This window comes from Meles meles, chromosome 10 (genome assembly GCF_922984935.1).
Source record: "Meles meles chromosome 10, mMelMel3.1 paternal haplotype, whole genome shotgun sequence".
Lineage (NCBI taxonomy): Eukaryota > Metazoa > Chordata > Mammalia > Carnivora > Mustelidae > Meles > Meles meles.
The window spans coordinates 91,710,207-91,737,598 of record NC_060075.1 but is presented as its reverse complement, the minus strand read 5'-3'; the positions used below and the strand labels follow the sequence as shown (position 1 = coordinate 91,737,598).

Here is a 27,392-nt window from a genome sequence, read left to right as displayed (position 1 = left end):
TTTCAATACTTCATATGGGGGGCGCCTGGGTGGCTCAGTGGGTTAAGCCGCTGCCTTCGGCTCAGGTCATGATCTCAGGGTCCTGGGATCGAGTCCCACATCGGGCTCTCTGCTCAGCGGGGAGCCTGCTTCCCCCTCTCTCTCTCTCTGCCTGCCTCTCTGTCTACTTGTGATCTCTCTCTGTCAAATAAATAAATAAAATCTTTAAAAAAAAAAAAAATACTTCATATGGTGTGAAGGACACCAGAGACAGTTTCATTAATCAATTTAGATAAGATCAGATGATAGGCCATGTGCCTTAGTTAACATGCTTCCCAGATTTACAAATTACACATGGCAAGAAAAATTAGTTAAGTGTAAGAATAACCAAATCAAGACAAAGGGAAAGACTGGAATAACGGGTATAAGTGAACAGCAGATTAAAGCAAGGATAAAGGCTCAAAATCTCTTATTTAGGTTTATTTATTTATTTAGATTTAAAAACTCAAAATTCCTCAAGCAAAAGATGTGAAGTTTTCAACTGACTATAAACTCAATACATACTTTGAAAAGGAAAAGATAATCAAACTGATCCTAAAGGATTATATCAAACAAAGCAGACTCCGTATCAAGAACAAGTTCTCTCAATTATCCTGCTTATTTATTATTTATTTATGCTTACTAATTATCATGCTTATTAGTTCTGAACGCCATTTCCAAGCGATCCTGACAGATGAGACTGGATCAGAAGATGACAACAAAATAACAATCTGGGATCTACAAGACCTGGGTAAGCAATGTTAAGGAAAGCCACAGAGATTCGAATATGAATCTCTCATATTCATCACAGAAAGACGTGCGCATTCTCAGAAACAAAGGACTTAAGAAGGGCTAAAAAAGTACTATCTAAGCTGACTTCTGAAACGTATTTATCAACAGACGTTTACTCGGCAATAACAACAAAAGCTAACACGTGACTACTTATGTATCAGCACTGTGCTACGCACTGAAGACGCACAGTCAATGAAACAGCCATGACCTCTGACCTCAGGCAGTGGATGATTTGAGTGGATGATAAAGAGAGACAAGTCAACAAGTTCAGTTCAATAAAGTGAGATAAATACTGCAGTGAGTACAGATACAATGGGAAACTCAGCAAGAGTACCTAACGGCATGTAAGGCAGTTCATCAGCGGAGTAGTCAGGGAAGGCTCTGAGAGCAGAGACTGGTAGAGGGAAGCATTTTCCAAACAGAAGGCCTATAGGAAAGTGAAAGAGTGTAGCTTGTTCAGAAACTGGTACTTCGCTGTACCTGGTACATAGTTTGAGAGGGAGAGGGGCTAGAAATGAGGCTGGTGGCTGAAGCCAGGGCCGCATCACACTGGCCTTTCAACAACATTAAGATTTTGGAGCTATCCTAATGACTATCACTAGTTATTGAAGGATTTTCAGCATGGAAGAGCACGATTACATTCGTGTTGTAAGAGAGGACTTCAGCCACTCCAGGGAGATTAGATTAGAAAAAGATGAAAGTCAGGGAGACTTAGGGTAAGAAATGACACTGGCCTGAACTGGGATCTAAGGAGATGCATGAAAAAAAGGAGGCCATATTCATGAGATAGTATCTTGCGGCACCACGTTAGGAGCCACTGACTCAGCAGGAGGTGCGATGACATGACAGAAGTCACAGATAATTCCCAAACTTCCTGCTTAAACCTCTAGATGAGGGTGGTACAACTCACTGAGATGAGAATATTAAGAAAGCAACAGGTTTGGTTTTGTTTCTTTGTGGATGAAAGAGGAGAGGAAGAGGGAAAGGTTAAGTTATTAATGTACTGAATACAGCATCTGAGAGATCTGTAAGTAGAGATGCTGATAGGAGCTTAGATATAAAAGTCCAGAAGTGTCCAAGATGGCAGCATAGGAAGACCCTGAATTCACCTCCCAAAGACAGATGGAATCTACACGTCCACAGAGAGCAATTCCTCTGGAAGAACGAGGAATGACTCAACAGCTTCTGCACAACTAAGGATAGAGGGACCACGCAGAGAACAGGTGGAGAGCCTGAGACACGGTAACAATAGGAACCCGACCCCCAACATTACCAACTACAGGAAGGAGGGACAGCACTGAGGGGCCCTGTGCAGATTTGCCCACCCCTGGGCACAGCAAAAAAGCACAATCCTTTAAAGAGCCGAAAAGAAAAGCTCATTTACTAACCCTATAGCATGGGCAAAACGGAGGGGAAACTACTGAAAATCTCTCCAGAGCTGGAGAGGCTGACAAGTGCCATTGTTCACGTTCCCCCTCCACATGGATAGCTCAGACAGGAGCAGGGCCCAGGCACTCAAAATGGCCTGCTGCCTCAGTGAGCCCTGGGCCCCTAGCCCACACCAGCTCCAGTCATCTCCCTCCAGGCCAAGGAACTCCCAGCTCCAGCCCGCTTCAATGAGGACAATTATAAATTAAGAAAAAAAAAAAAAAAAGTAGTTAAGGGGACTCAAAACATGTAAAATATAGTAACATATACATAAAACATGGAAGGTGGGGGAATAAAAATGCAGTCCTTTTAGAAAATGCTCAAACTTTAGTGACCATTAACTTAATACAGACTGCTATATACTTAAGATGTGAACCACATGATAACCATAAACCAAAAACCTTCACCAGATACACAAAAAAAGAGAAAAAGCCATAACATTAAAGTCACCAATCACAAGGAAAAAGAGCAAGAAAAAAAGGGAACCAAGAAAAGCTACAGAAACTGAGGAAACAATGAACAAAATGGCAGTAAGTACATACTTACTGATAATTAAATGTAAAGAGTCTAAATACTATGACAAGACATAGGCTGATGGAATGGATAAAAAAACAAGACCCATCTATATGCTGCCTACAAGAGACTCGTTTCAGACCGACAGAAACATGAAGACGAAAGGGAAGGGATTGGAGAAAGATATACCAAGCAAACGGAAGCCAAAAAAAAGGAAGAAAAGAAGCCAATACTTATTGATATATAAGTATATCAATACTTATATTAGATGGAATCACCTTGAAAATAAACACTATGACAATAGACAGTGGCACTGCATAATGATAAAGAATTAATCCAACAAGAGGACAGAACAATTGTAAATATCTGTGTACCCAATATTGGACCATCTAAATATATACAACAAATATTAACAGACATAAGGGGAGAAACTGACAGTAACATTAACAGTAGGGGATAGCCGGCTTGCATCAATGGAGACAATCAAACAGAAAATCAGTAAGGAAATCGTGTCATTGAACAAGACATTAGACGAGGTGAACCTAACAGATACATGTAGAACATCAGATCCAAAAACAACAAAATACATTCTTTTCAAGTGCACATGAACATTCTCCAGGACAAATCACATGTTAGGCCACAAAAAAGGTCTTACTAAATTTAACCTTAAAAAGCACTTAAGGGGCGCCTGGGTGGCTCAGTGGGTTAAAGCCCCTGCCTTCAGCTCAGGTCAAGATCTCAGGGTCCTGGGATGGAGCCCTGTATCAGGCTCTCTGCTCAGCAGGGAGCCTGCTTCCCCCCTTTCTCTCTACCTGCCTCTCTGCCTACTTGTAATCTCTCTGTCAAATAAATTAAAAAAAAATCTTAAAAAAAAAAAAGCATTTAGGAACACCTGGGTGGCATAGCTGGTTAAGCCTCTGCTTTTGGCTTAGGTCATGATCACAGGTTCCTGGGATCAAGCCCTGCATCAGACTCTGTATGCAGAGGGGAGTGTGCTTCTGTCTCCCTCTCCCCCATCCCCTGCTCATTCCCTCTCTCAAATAAATAAAATCTTAAAAAAAAAACAACAGAAAAAACCCAACACCAAACAACCTATGGGTCAACAAAGAAAGCAAAAGAAAATTAAAAAAACACATGGAGACAAATGAAAACTAAAACATCATGGGTCAAAATCTTTGGCACATAGAGAAATCAGTTCTAAGATAGAAATTGATAGCAATAAAGCCAAGAAACAAGAAAAAAAAATATATGTATTTTTAAAATTTTATTTATTTGACAGAGATCACAAGTAGGCAGAGAGGCAGGCAGAGAGAGAGGAAGGGAAGCAGGCTCCTCGCTGAGCAGAGAGCCCGATGCGGGGCTCAATCCCAGGACCCTGGGATCATGACCTGAGCTGAAAGCAGGGGCTTTAACCCACTGAGCCACCCAGGCGCCCCAGAAACAAGAAAAATCTTAAACAATTCAACCTTACAAAAGAAACTAGGAAAAAAAAAAAAAGAGCAAAGCCCAAGGTTAGTAAAAAGGATAGAAAAATCAGAGCAGAAATAAATGAAAGAAACTAAAAAATAATAAAAATCAACGAAACTGAGAGCTCTTTCTTTGAAAAGTTAAACTGATAAAACTTTAGCCAGACTCATCAAGAAAAAGAGAGAAAGTTCAAATAAATAAAATGGGAAATTAAAGAGAAGTAAAAACCAACAGTACAGAATTACAAAGGATTAGTAAGAGACTACAACAAAAAATTATATGCCAACAAACTGGACAACACAGAAGAAATCATTAAATTCCTAAAAATGTACAATCCTCCAAAACTAAACCAGGAAGAAACAGAACACCTGAACAGACCAAGTACTGGTAACAAAACTGAACCTGTCATCAGATTCAACTTCAGAAGCTATGCATTACACTCTCAAGCTGAGATATGAAATAAAGTGTTCTTCCTCCCCAAAACAAAAACAAGACAAAAAACAAAACCCTTCCAACAAACAAAAGTCCAGGACCTGATGGAGTTACAGGTCAATCTATTAACATTTTTAAAAAGAATTAAAACCTATCTTCCTTAAACTATTCTAAAAAACAGAATAGGAGGAAAGCTTCCAAATACATTCCACAAGACCCGCATTACTCCGATAACCAAAATCAGACAAAGACACTTAAACAAAAAAACAAACAAACTGCAGGACAACATCCCTATGAACACAGGTGCAAAAATCCTAAACAAATGTGCTTGGCAACCAAATTCAACAATACAGTAGAATGATGATTCACCACGATGAAATCAAATTTATTCTGAGGATGTTCAATATCCTCAAATCAATGTGATACACCGCAACAAAATGAAGGATAAAAATCATATGATCATCTCAATAGATGCAGAAAAAAACATCTGGCAAAATTCAACATCTGTTCATAGCAAAAACTCAACAAAGTTTAGGGATAACATACCTCAATATAATATGATAAACCCACAGATAACATCATACTCAAGGGTAAAAAACAGCGCTTTTCTGCTAAGACTGGAATAAGACAAGGATGTCCAATCTCACCACCTTCATTCAACACAGCATTGGAAATCCTAGCCACAGAAATCAGACAAGAAATAAAAGGCATTCAAATTGGTAAGAAAGAAGTAGAACTGTCATTATTTGCAGATGACAGGACACTATACAAAAAAAACCCTGGATGCCACCAAAAAGCTATCAGAAGTAATATGGATTCAGGGAAGTCGCAGCATACAAAAATCAATATATATAAATTTGCTGCATTTCTATACACTAATAACAAACTGGCAGAAGAGAAATTCAGAAAACAATTCCATTTACAATCGCACCAAAAAGAATAAAATACCTAGGAATAAACTTAACCAAGGAGGTAAAAGAACTATATTTTCAAATTTTTAAAACACTGATGAGAGATATACCATACTTATGGACTAAAGAATCAGCATTTTTAAAATGTCCAAAACTCCAGAAAGCAATCCAAGGCTGAATGCAATCCCTATTGAAACACCAAAAGTAATTTTCACAGAATTAAAACAAATAATCCTGAAATGTGTATGGAACCATAAAAGACCCATAATAGCCAAAACCACCCTGAGAAATGAAATAAATCCTGAAGTAACACAATCCTCAAGATATACTGTAGATTTCAAGATATACTACAAAACTATAATAATCAAAAAAGTTTATTAATGGCACAAAAGAGACACACAAATCAATGTGACAAACTAGAAAGCCCAGAAATAAACCTACATTTATATGGTCAATTAATCTGATAAAGAAAGCAAGAATATGCAGAGGGGAAAAGACAGTCTCTTCAATAAATGGTGTTGGGAAAACTGGACAGTCACACACCAAAGAATGAAACTGGACCACTTTCTTATGCCGCACACAAAAATAAATTCAAAATGGTTTCAAGAACTAATGTAAGACCCAAAACCATAAAATTCCTAGTAGAAAACATAGCTAGTAATCTCTCTGACATAAGTCTTAGCAACATTTTTCTAGATCCACCTCCTCAGACAAGGAGAACAAAAACAAAAACAACTGTGACTATACCAAGATAAAAAGCTTTTGCACAGCAAAGGAAACCATGAACAAAACAAAAAGACAACTTATTGAACTGAAGAAAAAATTTTCAAATGATATAGCCTATAAGGAGTTAATATCCAAAATAAAGAACTTACACAACTCGACATCAAAAATACAAATAACCCAATTAAGAACCAAGCAGAGGACCTGAATAGACACTTTTCCAAAGACATACAGATGGCCAACAGACACATGCAAAGATGCTCAAATTACTAGCCATCAGGAAAATGTTAAATCAAAACCACAGTGAGTTATCACCTTACACCTGTCAGAATGGGTACTGAAAAGTGAGAATCAGTAAGTGTTAGTGAAGATGTGGAGAAAAAGGAACCCTTGTGCACTGTTGATGGGAATGTAAGTTGGCACAGCCACGGTGGAAGACAGCATGGAGGTTCATCAAAAAATTAAAAATAGAAATACCATATGAACCCGTAATCTGTTACTGAGTATTTACCTAAAGAAAATGAAAACACTAATTTGAAAAGATAAATGCACCTCTATGTTTAATGCAGCATATTTACAATAGCCTACATATGGAAGCAAACCCAAGTGCCATGATAGATAAATGGATAAAGATGTACTTATATATATAATGGAATACTGTTCAGCCATTAAAAAGAATGAATTTTTCTGACCTGTAACAACATGGATGGACAGAGAGGATATTATGCTAAGTGAAATAAGTCAGACAGACATAGACAAATACCATATGATTTCACTTTTATGTGGAATCCAAAAAAACAAAACAAATCACTGAACAAAAAAAGCAGAAACAGAGGTATAAATATACAGAATAAACTGGTGGTTGCCAGAAGGGAGGCAAATGGGTTAAAGGGAGTATGAGATAGAGGCTTCCAGTTACAAAATGAGTAAGTCATGGGGATAAATGGTACAGCCTAAGAAATAATACAGTCGTGGTACTGCAACAGTTATATAGTGACAGATGGCAGCCACATTTGTGGTGAGCACAGCATAATATATACAGCTGTGGAATCACAATGCTGTAATTTAAAAAAAGGAAAGGGCAGATAGCTGAATTTAATCAGGACCACAGTTCTGCCAAGCAGGTACGATGATGGAACAAGGAGGTAAGGACTCAAGCAGCTACAGTGACAGACTACGGAATCTGAGCAGATCGGGAAAGTAGTCAAAACAGGAAATGAAGAGAGCAAAAACACAGAGGGACCTAAGGACTAGAGCACCTAATAGAGTTAAACTGCCTCTATGCTGAGAATGACTGAGTACGAAAGGAGAGGAGGTTATGGGTTAGAGAATAAAATGTCTAAATTTGTGATTTCAGAAGTAGAGCAGTTCTTTGTGACATCAAGGTACAATAGCCCTGGCTAAGAACACCTTAAAATTGAGAGAAGGGGGCGCCAGGGTGGCTCAGTCGGTTGAGCATCCGATTCTTGATTTCAGCTCAGGTCATGATCTCGGGGTCCTGAGAACGAGCCCTGCTTCGGGCCCCACACTCAGTGCAGAGTGTGCCCGAATGCTCTCTCTCTCACACACATGTGCTAATAAATAAATAAAATATTTAGCGGGGGGGAAAAAAAGGAGAGATCAACTGGTAATATAGCAAAGTCGATAGGAAGGGAGAACAAGGCAGGCAGAAAGCATGAAATGGCAAGATAGTCAGAGAGTTGCAAGCAGTCTGAATGAATGTAAGAGGGACTGAGATGAGGACGGAGAGGGAGGGAAGAGTCATGTAAGTCATATATGAAACGCAATTTGCTCAGAATGAGAACGATCTTCCGAAGCACTAAATCAATGCAGTTCTAGGAACATGAAGGGTGGCAGATACATGGAAGCAGATTTCAAAATAAAAGAGAATGTCCTAATGTCCAATGATTACATAAATAAGTCATCTTGAAAACTCTTTATGACTCAAGTGTTCAAGCCAAACTTCATATTGCTCTGCTCGCAACACTATACAGGGGACCATGAAGTCCCTTCCAACTCCACGAAGGCAGTAAGAGAAGAAAAAACATTACTTACCAGTTCTACACCTATTACTCCTGCACCAATGACAACCATCTTCTCTGGAACTTTTTTTAAAGATAAAGCACCTGTAGATGACACTATTGTATCTTCGTCAATCTATAGTAAAATATATAAAATCAAGATTATTTGGAAAAACCTACAGAGTTATAAACTGACCCCACCAAAAATGCTAAGACATTTGTTTGTTTGGAGGTATCTCTGACTTCTATCCATACTCTCGATTTTATCAAATCCCATTAAACTGCTCACTTAAAATTTCATCATTTGGTATTTCAAAACAAAATGGTCAGTTTTAACTTTGTAATGAATTCAAATCCATCTTAATTGAAGTGTTTTATTTCTGGTCAAAATCACTGCAGAATAAAGACAATCAACTTCCCAAAGCTGAATGACTGTCAATGTACAGTACTTCAGTTAGAAATTTCTCCAAGTTCATAAATAGCATGAATAGTTTATAAATGTCTTTCTGAAGGGAGGTTGTATCACATACCGTGATTCCAGGAAAAGGAGTAACCTCTGAACCTGTAGCTATAAGAATGTTCTTTGTATCAATAACTTGAGTGCTGCCATCAGCTTTCGTAGCGGTGACCTGATTTTTGCCAGTTATCTTTCCATATCCATTTACGTGGACAACCTTTAAAAAATAATGTTTATGAATTTACAAAGTTTAAAATGATTTTTGTGATTAAAAAAAATGTGACTAAGAGGTAAAAAGTATTCCATTAAGTAACACATCCAATACAAAATGCTTCCTCACTTAGTAAGGCTACACATGGAGCAGCAAAAATTTGTTCTATATGTCACAGAAATCTATTTCAGGTTAGCATACAATTTTAAATTAAATAAATACCCCCAGCAAAAAAACCCTCCAAAAAACAAACAAACAAAAATCAGCAGCCAAGTTCTATCAGAACTGCTCTATCAGATTAATGCTTAATGTATATGTAAAATAAAACAGACATCTGCACATTAAACCACTGACCTTATTCTGTTTGAATAAGTGGGCAATTCCACCAGTTAAAGCTTTTACTGCTGTACTCTTCTGCTCCATCATCTTCTCCAAATTCAAGCGAACTTCAGACACTGCAGTTTGTTAAACAAATCTTTAGTCCTTAGCTAAATTCTTGAGGCAATAGGGTATTTTTCACTAATCACAGAAAACTTCAGCCTAATGTTTACAGAACTGGATAAAAGGCAGTATTAAAAGTTCTAAGTATAATAACTAATACAATAATCGTAGCTTGCAAAAAGACTAATTGCAACATCTCTCAATAAACAGAACCTATCAAACACTGTAGAACGTCCACCTTTGGGAAAAATTCAGTCCAAAATAAACATTATATCCCACTGTGGCAACATATTCTAACACCTTATGATGACAGGTCTAGATGAGATTTAAACAGAAAGAGCAACGTAAAACATCACCTGAAATTATAAGTAAAAAGAAACAATAATTTCATGAAACAAAAACTAAAAAAACACTCAACTGAAAACTTTAAATATAAAAACTTAATATAAAAGAGTTTAATAAACTGGATTCAATGACTCATTTAACTTAGAATTCTGAAGCAAGAGTGTAAGAAGATAAACCTGCTCAACTCAACATGACTTCAGAAGAGGGATAGCTCAGCAATCAGCACATGCAACCAACACAAACCACGGAGATGAGGAAACACAGACCCTGAGAGCTTGGACTGACCTGAGGCCAAAGGGCTACAAGAGGAAGCTCTGCCTACCTTGCAGATCCTCTTGACTAATCCTGTCTCCTCTTTCTTCCTTCTTTTCAAAGGAAAGTAGGCTTTGACTCTACCTTTCATCTACTTTGATCTATTTGCTTTAGCGTGTACGTATCCCCTTTATACCCACTGGATAGCCTACTACAGCCCATTCTTTCAGAAACCTACTGCTACAAACAAATGAAGGAAAAATAATTATCTATCCCCATCTCCTGATATGTTTAAGCTCTCCCTAAAACCCCAACCCTTCTGGATATATCTGTCAACAATTGGTAAGAAAAGATGAAATAAAAACAGCCCAAAAAGAATGGCAAGAGACAAGCCATACAAAATTAAAGTGGAATGTCCTCCTTTTACACTGTGCTACACCCCACCCCTCCTTTGTTCTTCCCACTAACAACTTAGGTAGACCAACCTACCTTCCTTCTCTACCCATAGCCTTCAGGAATCCCATGCCAACTCCCCACCCCGAGATCTCCAGGTTTCAGGGAAATTAAAACTGACTATACACACACACACACACACACATACACACAGGTTTCAGGGAAATTAAAACTGACTACACACACACACACACACACACACACACACACACACACACACACACAGAGAGCAGACTTCACACCAAAGTTCTCAAAGGAACAGAAGATGTCATAGTAAAAATCTGGACTTAAGCCCTCTTAAGTAAATCTCTCTGCATTTTTTAAGATCTTTTTACTCTTTCCTCAACAAAACATATGTTACACATTCATTAGATACACATAAAGCTGTAGCCAAAAGAGTCAACTCAAATATGGCTGGTAAACTGCTGAACATGAAAGGTATACTTACTTTCAATTCCCCTAGATGCAAAATCTTTTCCATGGGCCATATGATAATAATGAGAGTTATTTAATAAGGCCTAAATAGATAAAATGATCAAATGTTGATAATAAGACTATATACAATCAAAAAGCACTTAAAAATGGCATTCTCTACATGGAATAATACAAGGACTATGACAACTCAGTTTCTGTTCTTATATTATTAACGTAAGCCCAATAATAAAGACGTAAAAAACGTTAAACAAGCAGGAATGAAAAACAAAACATCTTCACTTTCTTTAAAATCAAAGGAGTAAGTACACTCTTCAGGGTGGCAGGTGAAAAAGGCGGTCATGTCTACATACATAAAACCCCTCAGGGAAGAATTTACTACCTACTATCTGTTTCACTGATAAAGGAAAGCAGAAGAGAGAAAATGGAGCACCACAGCCTGTCTGAATGGAAGGGCTGGGTATTCGAAGACAGAGAAGCAACTTCAGGAATGTAGGGCAGACTGGTGACAGCACTGTTTAAGCTGTACCAAGGAAAACATGTTTTTTATTATCACCCATGGTTGCTTATTTTCTAATAACTATTATCCTAATGTTCTAGTCCTAATACATCCTTCTAATCAGTGGCTAATGAAAAACACCTCTGCACTGTACAAAACACATGCTCACCTTAGAAGGAATACAACCAACATTCAAACACGTTCCCCCAAGCGTCTCATTTTTCTCAACGCAGACTGTCTACAACCAAAGAAAACATTATTTTACTACTTATAACCTGCAGTGGCTCGGTTCATAAAATTCCCACGCATCTGTCTTAATTCTTCTACAGAACAAGTTATTGAAGCTGTTTGTGAGGATAAAACAGACTCCTTTAAAATATATCATTTCAGAAATAATGCTAAATGCAGGCTCACCCAAAAATGAATTGTGCTCAGAGACATTTTTGCCTAACATTATCAAACACAGCCCTTAGTCCTATTACTACAGCATCCAAAGCAGAATTAGAAGCCAAATGTACAAAGCATCGGGGGGAGGAGGGAATAATCACTATTTCATGAGAGCACCGCAACTGAGTAACATTCTTCATTCATCTCAGGCCTATATTTAATTTATAGAATAAACAAAAATTTACCATTACTATTTATGTGCAAGTATTTAGTGAATATGATCGACTCTTCTCCAATAAAAATGTATCAATACCTCATTTAGTCTAAAACTTACCTTGAAGCCCAACTGGGCAGCTTTGATAGCAGCGACATATCCTCCAGGACCGGAACCTATCACGGTCACATCAGCATCAACTATAACAAAAGCAAATTGATATAAACAGGAAATTGCTTAATACTGACCAAAAACAGTGCGTTAAAAAAAAAAACAAAAAACAAAAACCCTGCTACTTTAAACCTCCGAGAAAGTACAAAATAACCAACATTTTCTTCACAGTACTATTTTACTCCTAGGCACCTGACATTCTGTGATGTAACTGAAAATGGCATAGATTTTTAAACTTCATTTTCTATTTGCTCAGTATGACATATGGAATACAACTCAGTTCTCTTTTTTTAGAATTTATTTATTTGAAAGAGTGTGCGCACATGCGTGCGAGTGGAGGGAGGAGCAGAGGGAGAGACAATCTCCAGCAGACTCTCTGCTGAGAGCACAGCCTGACACAGGGACTGATCCCACAACCATGACCTGAGCCGAAATCAAAAGTAGGGCCCTCAACAGACTAAGCCACCCTGGCACCCCACATCTGAGTTCTACATCCACTGAATCCACTGACCTTCCTAAATTCCACAGTTTTACTTAAAATAACAAGACAGGTTTTTAGTGACACTGAAAGACATTATCTGTGTGAGGGAAAGAGCTTTGGTTTTTTTTGCGCGTGCGCGCGCGCGTGCGTGCGTGCGTGTGTGTGTGTTTAAAGATTTTTTTTTTTATTTGTGATAGAGAGAGCACAAAAGCCAGGGGAGCAGGAGAGGGAGAAGCAGGCTCCCCACTGAGCAAAGAACCCAATGTGGGACTAGATCCCAGGTCCCTAAGATCATGACCTAAGCTGAAGGCAGACACTTAACCAACTCAGCCACCCAGGCAACCCAGGAAAAGAGCCTTGGAATCTGACGTAACTTGGCTTCAAATCTCAGCTCTGCCATTTATTAGTTGTGTGACCAAGGGATTTGATTTTCCTGTCATAAAGAAACAATAACATTGCCTTAAATGATTTATTTAATGTTAGGATTAAATAAGACAATTATTTGCACAATACCTTAGTAGTGCCAATAACTTTAAGACTGATTACACTCCCTTCAGGCACTTCTGAGAAAGAGAAAAACCAGCTTCCCTGTACTGGATGGCAAACATGTTTTGAACTTCATTTGAACATCTGAACACTAATAAATTTTGTATACTTTATGGTAACAGGCTAACCACAACACTAAATGAACTATTCTGGACATGTGCCATATAAAAATACAAAAATTTTTTTTTAAAGATTTTATTTATTTATTTGACAGAGAGAGAGCATACGTAGGCAGATAGAGAGAGAGAGGGAAGCAGGCTCCCTGCTAAGCAGAGAGTCTGATGTGGGGCTCGATCCCAGGCCTGAGATCATGACCCAAGCCAAAGGCAGAGGCTTAACCCACTGAGCCACCCAGGCACCCCATAAAAATACAAAATTAAAACAACAACAACTTTGTATCAGCAATAATTATAACACTAATGGAAAAGTCCAATTATTCCCACTCTTTTCAAGCCAACTTCAAATAAAGCTACAATCACTTATAAGACTTAGGAAAGTCTCCCTTCCTTCTCCCCACGCTCCCAAACTATCCTTACAACCCCAAGCACATAGCAGTATAAAACACATTTTCACATCTATAACCTTTTTGATTCTCAGAACTTCCTAGGAGGAGAAAAGCCTTATAACTGACATTTCACAGATAAAAAACGCTAGGTTCAGAGAGGTCATTTAACTTGCCCAAGGTCGCCTAGCAAGTGGGTCACAGAGACAAAATTAAGCTTTTTTGTCTTGCAGTGATCATTCCGTTATTCAAAAGGATTCTATTCTCAAATTTAAACTAACATAAACGAAAACCCTGAGAGCACTAATCAAGTTTATAATTACTAGCTATCTGACCTGAGAAGAGTTTAACCTGCTTTACCTTCGGCTGCCCTATCTACACAAAATAAAGACCACCAAAAAAACCTCCTTCACAGGATCGTAATACAGAATAAAACAGCATATATAAATAACTTAGCATAGTACCTGGAACATACATAATAAGTATTTGCTATATGGTAGCTATATTCTGACCTATGAAGATGCCAACTTTTAATTTCTGGTCACCCCCTCTCCAACAAAACACCACTCCCCCAGGCATGGGAGTGCTAGTATCATCAAAAAACCTTTGCTGGCCTGAAAAGAATCACAGAACCTCAGCGATGGAAGATAACTAAGAAGTTATCCAACTGACAAAATCTAAGAATCCTTCCTACTGAATAAATAAAAGGACTGATTCTTCTTGGTTACATCAGATGATAATTAGGATTACTCAGTACATGAAAAAAAATATACAGTCAGTCCAATGCGTGAAAAAATTATTGCTTCCATTTTCACTGATCCATTTGTGCTCTTTGGCTATACTGCTTGGTTCCCTGATTCATGTTCAGAATTAAGTATATAAGAAAACATATATCTATTTTCAAATTTTGAATGAAATGATGGCCTAAACAGCATCCCTTAATTTGGGTTCTAATTTTTAATGCACAGTAATGAAACACAAGCTACAAAAACAGGGGTTTTTTTTGTTGAATTTTTAATATCTTTTCTGATTAAAATATGTTTACTGAGTAAATTTAAATACAGAAAAGTCCAAAAAAGTTGAGTTTCATTTCCCAATGTAAGCTTAGATTTTTTTTCTTTTTCTTTTTTTTTTTTTTTGACAGAGAGGCAGGCAGAGAGAGAGAGAGAGGGAAGCAGGCTCACTGCTGAGCAGAGAGCCCGATGCGGGACTCGATCCCAGGACCCTGAGATCATGACCTGAGCTGAAGGCAGCGGCTCAACCCACTGAGCCACACAGGCGCCCCTTAGATTTTTTTTTCTTAAGTATACAAAATACAAGAAATTCAGAACTAGTCACCTCTCACTGAAGATACTGTATGCACCATTTCATCAGAATACCACTAATGGGGCGCCTGGGTGGCTCAGTGGTTTAAGCCTCTGCCTTCGGCTCAGGTCATGATCCCAGGGTCCTGGGATCGAGTCCCGCATCGGGCTCTCTGCTCGGCAGGGAGCCTGCTTCCTCCTCTCTCTCTCTCTCTCTGCCTACGTGTGATCTCTCTCTGTCAAATAAATAAATAAAATCTTTAAAAAAAAAAAAAGAATACCACTAATGTGCTATGGAGCACAAAAAAAAAGAAGGGGAAAATGTAAAGTCTTTATCTATAGATGGGTCAGTGGAGAATATAGGAGGGTGTGATTCTGTGACAAACATTCAAAAGCAAGCCAGTATTTAGGGGATATCTGTAATATACTTGGAAATCTATCAAAAAAGGTGGACTGATAGGTAAATGAAAGAAAGGATCTGTGATAATTTAAGTACAGTAAAATGTTAGTGGAAGAATCTGAGTGTTCACTGAAAAATTCTTACAACTTGTCTAAATGTTTGCAATTTTTCACAATAAAATGTTAGAAAAACCAACCAGGTGGCTCTCACTTGTACCAAAAGCTGCATGCAAGTAAAGTTTACAACACAATATTCTGATGCACCATACCCTTGTCAAAAAGCATTTGTCAGTTTGGTTTTCAGACGCAGTTTTAAAAATCAGGATATAGACCAATAGTTCAGTGAAATAGATCAAGGAATATTTGAAGGAAAGTTTTACAAAATTAGCATTAGCCTTTCAGAATGGAAAAGAAAAACTGAACAGAATATACAAACTGGTATCATGAGAGAAAGATGACTAAGTTAGAAATATGGCAGAAGACAGCTGGATAGCAATTCGCATTTTAGGAGGCAGTGAACTGGAGAAAGCTATCAGGTCCATACTTTAAAAAATAATGGGGTACAGTCAGGGGTGACTAACTTCAACAGACACAGCAGTTAATGCCATGAAATGAACTGAAGGAGAAAAAGCAGGAAAAAGTATTCTACTAATGTTACTTACAGTATCATTGGGAGGAAAATAAGCACACCATGTTATCAAGGCTACCACTGAAGTCAAGGTGTCAAGCTACAAATCAATTACAGTCATCAACCAGTTGCAAGATGTACACTGACAAGTCAGTCTGAGATAGTATCTACCATATTGGTAATTTACCCTGTACCAGGCAGTGAGCTAAATGTTTCCTGTTGTCTTATTTAAGCCTCCTTATGTCTCCATGACACAATTATTACACCTCCATTTCACAGGGAGAAAATAAGGCTAAGAGTAACTAAATAACCTGCATTAGGCTGCCCAACTAGTAATGTAACCAGGTTTCAAGGCAGGTTCTTTGTATTCAGAAGCCTTTGCTCCAATACCTTTCTGTTCTAATGCCATCCAAAACACTAGGATGATCTCATAATCTCTCCAGTGTCATCAGGAACTCCAAGAAGCTCCTTCATTATCCTAAAGGAACCCACAAATACTAATGAATATCCACCTTTTGTGGAAATCATTGCCTTCAATAACCTGATATTATAGTTAGGGAAAACAGGCACATATCAAAATGTAGATAAATCAAGTTTATTTTTAAAAAATTTTAAAAAGGGAGTAAGAAAAGAGGTATCATAGGCAGTAATCATTAATTACCACATTCACAACATGAGTTTAAGAACGACTTGGTAAGATTTATTTATCATTGGGGTGAGGGGTCTGTTTTTAAATTATCAATGACCTTAATCTCCAACCTATTTTAGTGACCCTTCCACGCCCTATACTTGTCATCACCCAAAACCGCTCAGCTTCTAAAATCCTGAATTCTAATACTCTACTTTCTGATGATAACTCTACAACCTCCCCTAACCCATTAAGAAGGAGAAATAGACTTAAAGACAAAAAGGATATAAAGTTTAAAAAGAAAACAAAACTCGAGTTCAAATATGGGCTTCTACCTCTTCCTAAATCCTTGGGAAATTATTTAATCTCTCTGGCTTTGATGTAACATAGGAATAAGTAACAGTAATACCTACATCCCACCCTTGTGAGATCAGGGATAATGTCTGTCAAAACCCTGGGAGGAGGGCAGGTGCACATAAGACACTCAATACATGTTTCTTGCCTTCCCAGATCCATCTCCCAATCTCACAGCCTCCAATCTCACTCTCACCCTACACACTGCTTACCCCTCTGTTGTCTTTCACTAAAATCTGACTCAGATATTACTCTCTCCTCCTTCATTGGTTTCCCTTTCTTTCTCAGTCAACAAACATTTACTGAGCACCAGCAACTGTGCCAGGTGCTAAGGAAGGTTTCCCCGTCTCTTGCTGGATAAAATCCAAGCTCCTAAATACAGCATCCAAACCTTTTCTTTAGCCTCATTGCCCACCACACTCTGCTCTGCACCAATACCACGCAGTTTAAGCTTCAGCAACAATGAATTACTGTTAGCTTACACCCACAGAATTACAGTGGTCTACCTATGTACATTCTGTTCCATCTACCTAGAAATAAATGCTGACAGCATGCATTTCACATTAGACACTACTCTAAGGTCTAGGGATATCTATAAACAACACAGCCCTGGTTCTTATAGTTTAACGAGAGAGGAAGAAAAACCATTACAATAAAAACGCCAATCTGCAACCAGAATGACCTTTAAAAACAAACCACTATCACGCCTCTGCTTAAACCATTCCAATGGCTTCCAACTGCCCTTAAAAGAGAGTTAGGGTCTTTCATTATCTGCAGAGGTCGTCAACCCATCTGCAACACACATCAGGCACGCTGGCCCTTTCCAAGCTCCTCAAAGGCACCATGCTCCTTTTCACATCAAAATACTCCCAACATGCTGTTCCTTCTCCCTGGAACACCTCTGCCCAGACCCACTCCCACCTCAACCTGTTTCAGATATCAACATCATTTCCTTAGGAGAACTCCGTGACCATTCACAATCCACATACAGATTTCATCGCTCCCTATGCTTAGGCTGCAAGTCATTATCACAATTGCTTACTGGATGTCTGTCTTCCCCAAATGGACTATAAACTCTATAAAAGCTGCATCTTGTCTGGCTCATTCACTGCTATATCCCAGCAACCAGCCCAATAACTAGCACACAGTGCATATTACATATTCTCTATTTGTTGAGCTAATGAAAGAATGAATGTAGCAAATTTGAGTGACCTAAGGACTAGGAGTCCATTCCTGTCATGAAATGGATGGCCCCATCAATAATACACATTACTCTTCACATTCTGATGAACTTCATTCATACAGATATTCAAACATCTTCCAGATTTTAAGACTGTATTTATTCGAGAGACAGAGCACGAGCAAGAGTGCACAAGAAGAGCACAGTGTGTGGGGGGTGCAGGGGAAGCAGGCTCCCCACTGAGCAAGAAGCCCAACGCTGGACTCAATTCTGGACCATGGGATCATGACATGAGACGAAGGCAGATGCTTAACCAACTGAGCCACTCAGGTGCCCCCTTCCAGAAGTTTTAACAGGGACTGTATTATATATAATAAACTTTGAACTTCTCAAGCTGGTCTGATCAACCAATACTCCCTGGAAGCAGACCAAACAGAACAGAGATTAAGATGGAGGTTCTAGAGTCGAGGAATTTTCCCAGTTCTGTCACTTCCTAGCTGGGACCTATCTTGACTCAGCACCTCCACATATAAAATGGGGGAAATAGCAGCACATTATCTTGTCAGATGGCAACAAGGATTAAAGACTGCCTGAGACAGAGTAAGAGCTCAGGGAATCAGTTATTATTAGCTGTTGCTGGGGATTTACTTCATACCAGACGCCACACTGGGTGATTCTGTTTGTTTGTTTATTTGACAGAGAGAGAGAGAGAGAGAGATCACAAGTAGAGCAGCAGACAGAGAGGGGGAAGCAGGCTCCCTATGGAGCCGAGAGCCGGATGCGGGGCTTGATCCCAGGACCCTGAGACCATGACCTGAGCCAAAGGCAGCGGCTTAACCCACTGAGCCACCAAGGCGCCCCTCACACTGGGTGATTCTGATAAAACAACAACTAAACCAGACATGGTCCCATTTCTCATATTTATTCAATAAATACTTACTGAGTACCTACTATACCATTCCAGGCGCTAAACAATCACAGTCCCGCCCTAATGAAGTGTAAATCCTTGGGGAAAAGACAGCTGTTAAATAAACGCCTCAGGGGCACCTGAGGTTAAGTTCTGACTCTTGGTTTCAGCTCAGGTCATTATCTCAGGGTCATGAGCTCAAGCCCCGAATTCGGCTCCACACCTCCACACCAGAGCTCGGAGCTTGGAGTCTGCTCGTCCCTCTCCCGCCCCCTGCTTGCACACATGTGCTTGTGTGCTGGCTCGCTCTCTCTCAACTCTCCAAAATGAATAAAATCTTTAAAATAATAAATAAGTGCCTCAGATAAATACAAACATGAACACACAATGCTTGTTACTTCACGCAACCAAAGACTTTACACACTGTATTAATGTGAGTACTAAGGGATTTATAATTTATTCAATGTCAAGGAATCACTACACAATTTGATTCACAAGTACTCGGTTACCCTCATTCCATGAAAATCTAAGATCCTGCTCAAAGACTACCTGGCAAATAGAAGGCACTGAATAAATTGTTGTTTATTAATTCCAAAGGTGAAGAATTAGCCACATCTTTAATTACCTGCTCTGGAAACAAAAATCTAACATTTCTCCTGTTGCTTGAGTTAAGAAAAAGTACTATTTCCATTTAACAAAGACAACTGATACATGCCAAGTATACCCCAATAAAACCGTAAGGGAAAAAAAAGGAACAAAGGGTATAATGCGGGGGAGACTGGATGGCTCAGTCAGTTAGGCCTGGAGACTCTTGGTTTGAACTCAGGTCACGATCTCACAGTCATGGGATCCACCCCATGTTGGGCTCTACACTCAGTGCAGAGCCTGCTTCAGATTCTCTCTCCCCTTTCCTCCCACTCGCTCACTTGCTCTCAAACAAATAAAATCTTTTTAAAAAAATTTCTTTGTAGGGGCGCCTGGGTGGCTCAGTGGGTTAAGCCTCTGCCTTCAGCTCAGGTCATGATCCCAGGGTCCTGGGATCGAGCCCCGCATCAGGCTCTCTGCTCAGTGGGGAGCCTGCTTCCTCCTCTCTCTCTGCCTGCCTCTCTGCCTACTTGTGATCTCTGTCAAGTAAATAAATTAAAAAAAAAAAAAATTTCTTTGTAAACAAATATGAAACATTTTTTAAATGTTTTATATTTTTTTAAAATTATTTTTTTATAATTTTAAATTATTTAAAAAAAATTTTTTAAATACCATTTTTTAAAAAAGGTATAATGGGTCCAACCATTTTCCCCCACCATCAAATTAGTACTTTTTAAAGGATTTCTTGCCCTTTCTAAAGCTAGGTAAATCATTCACTGTTGATCACTGGTGACAGGAATCCTCCCACTACTCTTTCTTCCAGAAATAAAATATCTCAGATCATACTAGTTTGGCAGCAGTTAAGGTACAGGATAAAATTATTTCAGAGAATGCAGGGACACTAATGGTCACACTTCCCCCCAACTAATGATTTCTACAAAAAAGTTTTAATGCAATTTTACTTATATGGGTGATTCAAGTAAATGTCAAAACAGATGACTTCAAGTAATACTCAGTGGTACTGGGAGGCCAAAATACCTTAATACAAGCCCATTAACTTTGTTTTAAAAAACAAAATATATGTCCTTTATAGAAATTTCAAAAATACTAAAAAAAAAAAGAAGAAGAAAATACCCATATTCCATAGTTTCCTTTCAGGGTGTATCCTTCTAGTCTTTAAAATAATGTTTTTGACAAGCCCATCATATTTTCAATTGGGATGTCAAAAAGTCATCTCACCATTCTAACAGTGTCAAACCATCAACACACTTAATCTTACACAGTGGACAGAATTTTAACTTTTTAAATGTAAACATTAAAAATAACTTCCCTGCTCAAAACCCTTCAGTGGTTTTTCCGTCACACCTGGAATAAAATCCAAACTCCTTCACCTGACTTCACAGTCCTCCGTGATCTGACCCCTGCTTACCTCTCTGCTGTCACATCCTATGGGTCTTCGCTCCAGCCACACCAGCCTTCCTGCAATGACTTAAACCTCACAATCTAATTCTCACCTCAGACTCTCCTCACTGCTGTTTCCCTCTGCCTAAAATAACCTCACTCCCTCTCTTCACTCAGATGTCATCTCCTTAGAAAAGCCCTGACACCCTATCTAAAACAGTCATTTTTACTCCCAGTTATCTGCTTTTATTTTCAATCTCTAACCAAAATATTTACCTGTTACTTGAGTATTGTTTTTTTACCAGCAGACTGTCAGTTCCAAAAAAGCAGGGCTTTGCCTAGTTCACTACCTAGACACACTAGGTGCTCAATAAACATTTAAATGAATAAACACATGAAAAAATGAATTCTATGACAGATTACTTATTAGTTGTTCTAACATTCACTTACTTTTACATTTGAACACAAAAGAACTATGAATTAATCTGAGGAAAAACCGTTTTACTAAATACTTACTTGGTTGATCTGCGTAAGTTCTCAGAGGCACTGCAGAAACTCCCTGTAAGCCATGAGATATTCGACTAAAATGGCCTCTCTGGAAAAAGAAAAAAAAAAAGTTGTATTTTGTAGAATATAAATTCAAAACAGAACTCTTGAAGGTCAATGAAAATGTAAGGACTTGGGAGCAATGTGTCAAGCACTTATTATTTATGTATCTTCCATTGCTACACAGAGGTTACGTATCAATTTCTCTCTTTTTTTTAAGATTTTACTTATTTCTTTGTCAGAGAGAGAGAGAGAGAGAGAGAGAAAGGGAGCACAAGCAGGGGGAGCAGCAGGCAGAGGGAGAAGAAGGACCCAGAGATCATGACCTCAGCTGAAGGCAGCCGCTTAACCAACTGAGCCACCCAGGCGTCCCAATTTCTCCTCTTTCATAACAATTACTTAAACTTTAGGACCCCAGTTCCCCATACTATCTTTTCATTATGAATATTCAATAAACCATCTCAGATCAATATAGGCTAAAGCCCAACAAAAAAGTGTTATTCAGTGGTACTAGTGTTATTAAATTTTCAGAAAGCATGGCTAATTTTTGGTGCCAGGATTTTAATGTCACAATTAAGACTCTTTTAAAGTTCTAGGGACACCTGGGTGGCGGTTAAGTGTCTGCCTTCGACTCAGGTCATGATCCCAGGGTCCTGGGACAGAGCCCCATGCCGGGCTCCCTGCTTACCCGGGAGCTACTTCTCCCTCTGCCTCTTCCCCCACCCCCGGCCCATGTGCACTCGCTCACTCTCTCTCTCTCAAATAAGTATCTTTTTTAAAAAAGGGCTCTTAAAGTTCTAACTTAAGTACTCAATAATCTTTACATTACAATCCTCTACTTGTAATTATTGTTTCCTAACTCAAACTACCTTACCCCATCTATGAAAATTCTCCTGAACAGTTAATTGGGAATAGAAAATTAGCCAAGATCACTTGGGAAAATGCACTATTACTGACATTCAAGAGCTACTACAATTCCACAAAGTACATCATAATCCCCAGAACAATCTCTATGAATGTCTACTCTTTCCTATGAACAGTGAAGCACAAAGAAACAATGCAAATAGCTCTTATGGGAGGCAGTGATGAAACCCTCACTCCTGTAGCAATGTTCTCTCCTCCAAGGCAACGCAAAGCACCTGAGATCAGAACAGCAAACCAAAGAGGAGCAACGCCAGTCCTAATTTCTAGTCCCAGTTCTGCCGCTGCCTAAAAGTATTACACTAACTGTCAGGAGCACAGATTACTCATGCTAGGAACCGAAGAGGCCGATTACTATGCTACCTTTAAGCTATCCACCAGTGCAGTACCCAGCCACGATCCCACATGTATACAATCTGGCTGCATTCGGCACGTGGACGAAGAGGGAAAGCTGTCCTAACGGGAAGCAGCTGCGATTAAAAATGCAAGCCTCTAGGAGAGAAGGCAGTGAACACTAGCTGAAACCTGCCAACAATGAAGAGGCCTTTGAGGAATTCCCAGGGCCATCTGTCCAGGCTGACTGCCTCCGGGTGTTTCAAGGAGTGGCCCCAAGGTTATCTGCCCAATGCCACGCTGGGGCTTGGGTCAGGATTAGTAAAAGGTAGCGAGTATGAAAAGAGCAGACGGGTCAAGTGCGATTTCTACTTCCTCTGCCAAGGTAAAGCGGCCTGTGCATGACCCGCATGCCCCAGACGCGAGGCTTGAGGGAGGACTGCTGGCCGTCATACAACGGGCGGGGCGGCTTCACCGCACGGGTCCCCATTCTGGCCGCCGCCCGGCCAGAGCCTACTCAGGGGCGGGGCCGCGGCTGGTCCCGGCCACTCCGCCCGCCTCTCGACCCCACCAATTAGGCCGCCTCCCGGACCCCACCAATTGGGCCGCCTCCCGGACCCCGTCACCGGGCCCTTCTGCGCCTCTGGCTTGGCACAACCCCACTCGCTCGGCCCTCACCTTGGCCAAGGAGCAGGACACACGACTCCAGCTCTGCATCTTGCCGCTCAACTTTCCTTTCCGCCAGTGCTTCCTCGTCCGCTAAGCTCCTCAGCCGCCTCGCCAAGGTCTCCCCGCCCTGCGCATGCACAGGCGCAGCGTACGTCATGGGTCGGGAGCAGCGCGATTGGTCCGCGCCCTCAGGGCCCACGGGACTAGGCGTTCCGGTCAGGCGCGGAGTCGTGCGCTGTCGTAAGAAGCGTAGTGCTTTCTGGCAGCGCGGGATTGCGGTACCATTTTGCAGGTGGTATGCAAATCTGGGGAGTTGAAATGCGATCTTATACTCGGAGGACGGCCGGTTATCGTTTGCTTCATGCACGCCGCAGAAAGTGAGGATTGAGAGGTTCTAGGTTGTGGTAAGCTGAGGAATCTCAGCATTTTCCAGGCATCGCCTCCGCAGCAACCATAGGAAGGATTAGGAGCATTGCAGTTAATTGGATGAGACCCTGAGAGGCTCATACCCCCGAGGTCGCGCAGAGGAATGATGAATGCTTTATAACTAACCTCTCCCCTCAAAGTAAACGCTGTGTAAGGGATGGGGCTGCAGACGTTGCATCACCAACATCCTTCTCTAAGCTAACTGGCAAAACAAAACTCTCTGTTCGAGCAAATTAAAATTCGGTGGGGTCGTGGATGAGATTTTAGGTTTCCACGAGGAACCGAGAAAACATTGTCGTCAAGACTGAGTATTGAGGTTTAAGGTCTGATTCTTGTTTCGTGATAGCTATATAGAATAAAACCTAATTGTGCATTTCTTGACGTTTACTGCCCAGGCACTGTGCTGGGCTCTGTGGATTTAGACACTAGTTAGAAATGACATATTACCTAGCTATGCTCAGTCTTAGGGGAGAAGGTAGGAATGGTGTTTGTTTAGTGTTTGTTACAGAGGCTGCTAGTAGTCACCCAAATTCTATTCTCCCTGTCCTTCCTTTTGTACATAGCTTTTAAACCATCTTACCCATTTTCATGGCTTTAGCACCTGCCTACATACACGGATAACTCCTAGATCCTTATCTCCAGTCTGTACTTTTCTCCAAATCTCTAATTCCATATTTTCAATTGTCTGCTGAACACGTCTAACTGGGTGATCCTGCCAGCACCTCGCTTTCAATTATCCAATATCTTATTTAAAAATGCATATTTTCTCACTTATATTTATGATTAATGATACCTCCAAAGAGCCAATGATCCATAGTAAAAACTGTGCAGCCGTTCTCAACTCCTGCCTTTAGTCCATTATGTAATGGGTCACTGTTTTAGTTGACTACCGCTAGCCGGAGGCCCAGAGATAAGCATTTGAGTGCAGTGAGTTTGCTTGAGAGATGATCCAAGCAAGCATTGATAGGAGATGAAAAAGGGACGGTAACATTTCAGATATGTTAATGAGTAGATCCCCACTGTGAACAATTGTGCTCAGACTCACTGGAGACCTCTGGGAGATGGCATAGTACATACTTCAGAGTTGTCCTACTCAAAATACATCCATCAACTCCCATCAGTCATTAGCTGAGGACTTCTCCCAGGGATTTCAATTCCCTGGCACTTCTGGCTTGTCCCATATGTAGGCTGAGTGAGACCAGCAGTCAGAGAAGTTTCTCAGGCAGAATCTTCGGCGCTTGCAATAAGAAGGCCAAGTGTTTATTGCGCATGCCACACGGTACAGAATTTTGTGCAGGACACTGAAATGCCAGAGATGCCAGAACAATCCATTTGAGGTTTTCAATAGTTACTGGAAACACAAATCTTAGGACTGAGAAACTCTGGGCATGGATTTGAAAGTTTCCTGGCGTATGGACAGTGATTGACACTTTTAGGGATAGATGCATTCTCAAAGGAGAACACTTTAAACAGAGCTTCTAAGGAGAGTGAGAAAGAGCTGTCATAGAGATTGTACACTTAATACAGTGCTTGGCATGAAGCGAGTCCCAAGTACTATTTGTTAAATTACTTTTATTTGCCCCATATACTGCCACTCTCCTCCAAACTGCCTCAGACAAAGGCAGAACTGGTGATGACTACATAGTGGGATTTAAGGGATCCTTCTCTGGCCCTTCCCTTAAAATATTTCTACACCACCCAACCACTACCCTAATTCCTGGCCTGAATGCTTCCCATTAAGGAATGCATTCCTCTTGCTCCTCTTCCAAACGTTCTCTATTAGAATAAGCAATCAGTTGCTGGCTACAATTTTCCCCTTAGGGAAAAGAGAATAAAGGAATCAACATCTGTTGAGCAGATGTTCTAAAACCCGGTGCTAGGGGCTTTCCATCATTTCTCCACTTAATTCTCACCCCAGCCCTGTGAACTGGTTTATCAGTGGATCTTCTGAACGGTTGGCAAAAGAAATCCAGATCCTCAAGTGAGTGGAGGGATTATTCTGGAAACTTCCCTGCTGGCCAGTCCTGGGATGGGGGTGGGGAGGGATAGAGCAGAGTCAATGACAAGTGAACATCAGGTGAAGGGCGCAGACAGAAAGAAAAGAGGAGCCCAAATGGGTGAGAAGTCAAAGACTTCCACCTGACATTTGTAGTATGATTCGTAACCACTGCAATAAGAAGTAAGCACTCTAATAACCATCTGAATTGTCCACAGAATTTCTTTATCCAATCACTTCTTCACTGACCCAATAATCACTGAGGGTCTGCTGTGGCCTGAGTGCTGTATTAAAACCTGGGGAAGCAGCCAAGAACGAAAACCAGACCCAGTCCTTGCCCTCCTGTAGTTTACATCCTAATGGGGATATAGCATATAAAACAGAGACGTCTATGCGTGAGAAGTGCTACGGTGATCTAAGAGGGGAGCTGAGCTAGTTGGATTTGGACATGGAAGTCGCCCCTAATACAGTGACTGATGATTGAAATGAGATCCAAACAATGAGAAGTGTTCCTGGCAATAAGCCTTACCATCATTTGACAGATGGGAAAGAATGTTGTGAGGGGAACTGGACTGACAATTAGGGGACCAAATTCTAGACGTAACTGCTCTTCACTTTCTGTACAATTCAGTGTAAGTCATCTCTTGGGACCTTTGTTTCCCAAACTTTAAAATGGGGGCTACAAGATCCCTTCTAGCTGTAAAGATGTTCCACAGAGTTGCTAAGAGTTGGCTTGTAGAGAACCATGTTTAACAGTCACAGTAGCTCTTGGTAGTGGATGTTTCTTATTTGGGGGCTGTTGTTTATTGGAATCCCCTTTCTATGTTTGAGGGATCGCCACTTTGTGAGACCAGACTCCACTAGGAAGCCAAAATGGCCACCCCTGGCTCTCCTGGGTGCCCCCAGCCAGAACAGGCACAGAACCTCAGCCAATCCAATGAGTCCACATGGAACAAAGACACTGACAATTTGGGATTCATTCTGCTGGTGGCTGCAGTGGCTCCAATGTCCGTGGAGCTGGAGGCAATGACGGGGTCCTATTCAGACCCTTCCAGCGGAAAATCTCATCTGGAGCTGTCTAGCTCCCTACCTCCTTCTCAAAACTACATTGGGTCTGTGTCTCTCAGCCTACCAATAAATTCCTTTTGGCAAAAAATGAACCAGAGATTATTCCTGAGATTACTTGCAACCCAGAATCATGACTGGTACATGACCATGTTTTGAAAAACTGCCGTGTGCCAGAGGCTTTAATTGAACTCGTTTAAAAAAAAAAAATCTCATAACACTGCAAGACAGGTATTGTTAACCTTAGTTTTTAGGGAAGGTAGCAGAAGCTCAGAGCATTTATATAACAAGGCTAAGGTCCTGCGGTCACTAAGTGACAAACTCCAGCGTGCTCTGGCTCACCCCACATTTACG

General features: G+C 40.3%; 1 protein-coding gene across 1 annotated transcript in view; it reads right to left on the bottom strand.

Moving 5' to 3' along the window:
• The window catches only part of DLD (dihydrolipoamide dehydrogenase), a 31,226-nt gene extending 7,529 nt beyond the window's left edge, over window positions 1-23,697 (bottom strand). Inside the window, exons 1-8 of the mRNA XM_046020879.1 lie at window positions 23,561-23,697; window positions 21,599-21,677; window positions 12,117-12,196; window positions 11,565-11,633; window positions 10,913-10,982; window positions 9,328-9,428; window positions 8,836-8,979; window positions 8,340-8,441 (exon numbers count right to left, since the gene is read on the bottom strand). Coding sequence (XP_045876835.1) covers window positions 8,340-8,441; window positions 8,836-8,979; window positions 9,328-9,428; window positions 10,913-10,982; window positions 11,565-11,633; window positions 12,117-12,196; window positions 21,599-21,677; window positions 23,561-23,599 — 684 coding nt within the window. The 5' untranslated portion in view covers window positions 23,600-23,697. The remainder of the gene's footprint in view (window positions 1-8,339; window positions 8,442-8,835; window positions 8,980-9,327; window positions 9,429-10,912; window positions 10,983-11,564; window positions 11,634-12,116; window positions 12,197-21,598; window positions 21,678-23,560) is intronic.
• Between the last annotated feature and the right edge of the window lie 3,695 nt (window positions 23,698-27,392).